The 6233-nt window shown below is 39.9% G+C and overlaps 1 protein-coding gene across 1 annotated transcript in view; it reads left to right on the forward strand.

Moving 5' to 3' along the window:
- MYLK4 (myosin light chain kinase family member 4) overlaps window positions 1–5808 on the forward strand; it is a 68119-nt gene extending 62311 nt beyond the window's left edge. The window contains exons 11-15 of the mRNA XM_072851595.1: window positions 424–552; window positions 1077–1229; window positions 1581–1653; window positions 3252–3321; window positions 5605–5808. Coding sequence (XP_072707696.1) covers window positions 424–552; window positions 1077–1229; window positions 1581–1653; window positions 3252–3293 — 397 coding nt within the window. The 3' untranslated portion in view covers window positions 3294–3321; window positions 5605–5808. The remainder of the gene's footprint in view (window positions 1–423; window positions 553–1076; window positions 1230–1580; window positions 1654–3251; window positions 3322–5604) is intronic.
- Window positions 5809–6233: the final 425 nt, after the last annotated feature.

Below are 6233 nucleotides of genomic sequence, written 5' to 3' on the forward strand. Positions count from 1 at the left end.
GATTCTTCAAAAAAGAGTATAAGAGGCCATCAAGGGCTGTTACAATATATCCCATGCTATAGCACTTTCTAGTTTAATTAGGTACTGTAACCTCAGTGAAGGATTTACTGGTTAAAAATTCCATACCTATGATATGGAGAAGCCCCAAAAAGATGATAACAGCTGCTCTGAGGAGTCCCTGAAATCTGCATGTCTTCCTTTGTATAGCAGTTGAGTTTTGCCCTGAAGTGTGATATAAAGCTTGCAAACATTTTTCATTCTATATATGGGTATATTTATTTTTATTTTGTACCTCTGTCTGTCCTTGTTTTCCTACTGAATTTCCTGTATGCTTTTGAAATCCCTCTAAGTGCTAAACAACTTACGATACAACTTTAATTAGGGCTATAATTGATGTTCTCTGTTAATGTTTCCATTTCCTAGATATAAACCCAGGGAAAAACTTCGAGTTAACTTTGGGACTCCAGAATTTCTTGCTCCTGAAGTTGTGAATTATGAGTTTGTCTCCTTTCCTACAGACATGTGGAGTGTAGGAGTCATTGCTTATATGCTGTAAGTCAGATTTAATCTCTGCTTTGTAAGCTGTTTCTGTGTTGAACTGTGTCAGTCATCCAAATTCCTTGTTATATTGGAAGGTTGACAAAATCTGTACCCAAAATAGAAAATGTAGGCTTCTTTCCAAATTACATATTCAGTAATATCTCCCCTTTTCCAATCACCATGAACTTCTTTGTTTCACTGGACATTTCTCATGACTGTTTGAGCATCACACTTCCAGAGTAATGTAGACTGCTTGGTAAGTTCCCAGTAGGTATATGCAAGAGTGGTCAGAGGTCAAGAAAATATGACCTACCATGAAAGACAGTAATGCTTGGTTTGTTAGGGAAGGAAGAAGGGTGATTATTTAAACATGTAAATAGAAGAGAGAATGGGAATGCTCTGGAGACTTTCTTAGACAATGACATGTTGCAAATTAGGCCAGGAGTAACAGAACAATCATAGGTGGCACATTGGAGTTTGTGTACAGAAAGGGGAAAAGATGGGAGGATTGAACATTTTTTTTTTTTTTACTTTAGCCTCAGTGGATTGTCTCCTTTTTTGGGTGATGATGACAATGAGACCCTCAACAATATCCTGTCCTGTAGCTGGGATTTTGAAGATGAGGAATTTCAAGGTGTTTCTGATCAGGCCAAAGATTTCATCTCAAAGCTTCTCATCAAGGAAAAATGGTATATAATCCCTGTATCTTTGAAATGTGTGTTCCATGCCATTATGTCACAGTTGTGTCACTACTGCTCCATTGCAGAACTATCATGAATTATCAAAGTGTTTTATGTCCACATAGAATATTCTAATGCCAGTTCATTGATGGTGTTCATTATGTCCATAAAATGATCTGAAGTTACCTGAATGTATTTTTGCTGTGAAACCGAATTTAACTTTATGCATTAGCTGCCATCTGGCGTAGTGTCCTGAAATGACAGCATTGCATGGTGGCAGAACACATGACCTGTAGGAGATAATTGTCAAATTGTAAGATTCTAGGAAAAACACTTACTAGCATTCTGGTTTTCCTTTAGCTGGAGAATAAGTGCAACTGCTGCCTTAAAACACCCATGGTTATCAGACCACAAGCTCCACTGCAGACTCCAGGTCCCTAAATTTAAATATCCTTGTGCATTGTAGATCTGCTGTTGCCTTCTTGTGTTGCCACATCACGATTTGCTTTGACATTTTTCTTGTCTGTTTTTGAGTCCCCATTGCTGCTGTATTTCTTGCTGCTGTGAGACATGTGTGTCCTTTTGTTTTTATTTAGCTGTTATAATTTGCATGCTCACACTTGCTCATCAGTTCTTGCATGTCTGGGAAGAAATATATGGTCATGCAGTTGCTGTGTGTTGCGGAGTGGATCCATTTTGTAGCAAAATGAGACTATTTACAAAATGAGCACTGAATTACCATACGAAAAGATTTTTTGAGCTGGGGATGGTTCTGCTTCCTGCTTTGAAAACCCTTTCAGGCTCTCCTGAAGTCCCCTATGAGTGCTGTTAGATTTCATCCTACCTTTTCCCAAGGGATACCTTTCCTAACAGAGCCTGGAACCTCAGCCAGTGCACATCTTTGTACTTAAGCACCTTCTTGCCCCTCAAGGGTAGCCAGGTTAGTGGCCAACACAAAAGAAGCAGTTGTTTGTTCACATGAACAATTCCACTGGGCTGAGTTGGAGGATCAACAAGATTTTAAATCGTTTTGGATATTCCTCTGTTAGTAGTCAGTGAGTTTGGGAGATTCATGCTGTTGATGTGCTTGCTGTTGGCTGAATCTAAGCGAGTCCACTCTGTGGTTCAGTGGTTCATCAGGGGATAATTTTAAGCAGGTTTCAAAATTTTTACTGTGTTTGAAGTGCAATATTCACTTCCTTCTTTGCTGGCAAAGCCCATCTATGTTAAATAAAATTACTGCTCTATTGCCTAGCATGTATATGTGAAGGTGCCTTTTGAACTATAGCCATCATTAAGAATGAAGAGACCATATTATTAATTAATAAAATAATCTTATTAAAATAAGAGCAAAGATTATGATGATAAGAAAGCAGTAGTAGCTCTGCTGATGAGATGGTGTGGGTTCTGGGAAGGATGGACTGAGTAGTGTCCTGACAGCTCTGTCCTTGTGAGATGTTCCTGTTATACAGAGTAAGGATAACAAGTAGTAGTATAAAATGGGAAATAATAAAAATCAAATAAATTATTGTAATTTTCATTGAAATTTAGTTTTCATGATAATATTCCAGAACAGCAATGCCCCTGAGATTATTAGAAGATTTATAAGTGTGCATACACAGTAAAAATAAGAGAGTTTGTCAGAGGTAAGTATCTCTTTAGAGGGTTTCATAGGATACAATTTGACTCCTTTAGTTGGGCTCTAGTGAAGCTCCAATTCTGCAACCTGGGGAACAGGCTGTCTTTTCCAAGTGCTACAAGAACACGGGCTGCTTACCTGCTGTGCTGCTTCCTGTCACCAATTTTCTTCTGGGGAAACCCTACCTGTTACAACTCATGTCATCCTTTGTAGCTCCTCCCCTGGTATTTTTTGTTTATATTTATTGTGCTTTACAAAAATAGCTTCACTAAACATGCTGATGTTGTGGTGTTCTGCCATTACCTTAACTAGAGGTAAGATGTGATTGATCTTCAATTAATGCTCCAATAATGTCATCTTTCTTTCTTTTTTTTGTTTTTCTTTTCCCCTAGAAGAAGGCTAAAGGTGTGTCCCAAGCACCCTCAGTTCAATAACCTCTCTGAAAGAGCTGCCAAACAGAAGGTTTGTTTCGGGTCCCAAGTGTTTCTTCAGACATAAGTACTGGAGCCCCTGTGGAAGGGATCAGTGGGTGGCTGAAGACCTTGCATAGTCCAAAGTGCATGGTCCAAACTGTATTCACCACCACCATCCCTGCTGTTGTTTGGAAAGCATTCAAAATGTAAACTGGCCCTATCACTTACACCAAGTCACAGCAATGTGAAAAAAAGATCATATATATGAAGCCATATGAGCTTCAAACCCTGGCCATTTTAGAGGGAATAGTTATGCTCCCACTGGCTGTCATGGGGCAGGATTTCACCCAATAATTTTTCAGTGTTGAAAGCTTTCAGGTTTTCATGCTGTGGTTAGGAGTATGGTTTAAAAAGGGTAGAAATATGAAAAGTAATTACTTTTTAGCAAAGGCACGGGCCAGACCCTCAGGGCAGCTCCACTAACTGTAGTGAAATGAAAGTGAGGTGTCCCCTAAAAGAAGCTGCTCCACACTTTTGAGGACCCAGTTCTGACAGGGCACTTCTCTGCCCTTGTAGCCTATAGCAACCCAAACAATTCTGACAGACCGTCTCTCTCTCTCCTTTTTTTCTGTCTCCTTGTCTTTGCCCTTTCATTAACAAACACTTCATTAGTGGCTCTCAGGCTGGCTTGGTTGCCTTCCCCTGGGATCAGGGAGACTCAAGTCTGCTCTCATGTTCTGTCTCTGGTCTTTGACCAAAGCATACTCACTCAGCCACTTTGAAATCAGGCTACCTCAGGCAGTACAGTATCTCCATAAACCAGTATACCAATTCCCACAGCCCCTTTTACCAACTACCACAGAAATTGGTGCCTCTGCTGAAGGACCATGGGAACCACTCAAAGGTTCTGGGGGCATCTCTGGGCTAAAGTCAGTGGAGGGTCAAGATGTGAATGAGGCTGAGAACACACACACTGTAAAACCACTTCCTTTTAGTCGTGCGTCATGAGTAACAACCAGGATGCCAGAATAAAAGTAGTCCACTTTTCACCACAAGCAAGTTTTTGATGCTGCCATCATGCATCGTCCGCTTGGTAGGGCAAGTGATGTACTGGGTTTTGTTTGCAACAGGTTTTGTCCAGAAACATGTAAAGAGAGTAGTGTGAGAGGTTGAAATTTTTGTTCTGTTTTGACTAAGTAAAATTAGAACAGATTTTATATAGTGTAGTGTAGTAACACAGAAGTTAATGATCTTTAAATGAGCTACCTTGGGGACTTGAAGCTGCCTTTCCATGGTACACTGGAGGTCAGTGAGGCCTAAGGTGCCATTATTATATCCTACTTGCTCTCTGAAGCCACATAACTTCCTGCTACGGTAATGTCTCAGCATCAACTTCTGCAGTGGGAATCCAGTGGGAATGAATACATCTTTGTGATCCTCAGCATTCATCCCCCCTTCACTGGTGCTGGGACAGGTTACATGAAGCTTTTGTTCACTCACCTGAGTGCTTCTATGTAGTAGTTTTCTAAACAGGTTTTCCTGACCTGTTAGAGGCCTAGTGTTTTTATCTGTATTTCCCATATCAAGCCACTAACTGCACAGCAACCAAATGGTGAAAACTCTCCCTCTCTAATGCAGGAAGCACTGTATTACACAATTTTCTATTACAACCAAAATCAACTTTGAGATAAATTGACTGTCCAACAACAGTCAAATTTATTTTTAAATAAACTTTTTATAGCTTTGTAACATAGTAACCTACCCATGATCTAACCTGCAGGAAAACCTGGTTTTGGCTTTTGCAGTGTTATTTCCTCTGCATGTGTTTTTGGAGTTTATTTGAGTTTACTTAATGAGTGGATCTAAAGTCATAGCAGTGCTTTGTTTTTAAAGAATCCCTTTAGCTATTTTTATCAGGCAAGCAGTATGGTTACCACATTTAACCCAAAATAATACACTCAAGTGCCAGTTGATTTAGACCTGGCATTATAAATGCTTGCATTGGTAACACAAATAAATGGAGAGGTTTGCAGCATGCCTTTTCATGCTGTGATCTGTATGACAAGAGAGGCAAAAAAGCAGAGTAGCTGCATTTCAGGAGAGACCTCCAGGACCATTTCTCCACTTAACAAAGAGGCCTTGTCTTTTTAATATTGTATAAAACATCTTACAAATAAGGTGGCTGCAGCAACCCTTTGTAAGCAAGAAGCTTCAGCGCTGCTTTCTTTTCCTTATGTACAAAGAAACCACCATGTGGTTGTCCTAGAACCCTTAACCAAATAAAAAAGTATACTGCTGAATTAACTGGATTCTTGTTTTGTTTATTTTGCAGAAAAGCTGCTGTGTGGTTACTGCTGCTAAGAGATTGGAAAATATCAGCAGTCTTGGTGCTTTACCCCCCTGCCGTGACCGAGACTTCTACTAAATGGACCAACAGCACTTTAGCTGCAGGACAAGTCCCAGCATTGCTGAGCTGCTTCTTCTCTATTCAGCTATTGAAAGAAGGAGAGTATTTATCCAGGTTGCAGGAAAGTGTTTCTTCTGGAGCACCATGTTCTCCATGTGTGGGAGCGCTACATTAGCTTGGATTCATAACGAACTTTTCTCTATCTATCTCGTCTTACATCCTCATTTACTTATCAAAGGCTCCTTAAGGTTCAAATTATCAGGTTAAGTTGACTGTTTCTCATCTCAGCCCAGAAGGCAGTCTGTCCCTGTGTTATATCTGTAGCCAAAGCTGATTTGACACTGGAGTCAAATAATTAAAAAAAAAAAAAATTGCAGCCAATTTACAGCTGCCTTATGTAGAAGATTTGAAGTTTGTTTTTCCTGTCACGCTAAAATGAGCTAAGGATTAGCTCAACCAAAGTTAAAGCCATGTTAATGTAACACCAGTGGAAGCGAGAAATGAGACTTTCCTTGCACGTAGGTGAATTTGCTGCAACCGTGTTATGACACATT

Source organism: Ciconia boyciana, chromosome 2, assembly GCF_034638445.1.
Source record: "Ciconia boyciana chromosome 2, ASM3463844v1, whole genome shotgun sequence".
Classification (NCBI taxonomy): Eukaryota; Metazoa; Chordata; class Aves; order Ciconiiformes; family Ciconiidae; genus Ciconia; species Ciconia boyciana.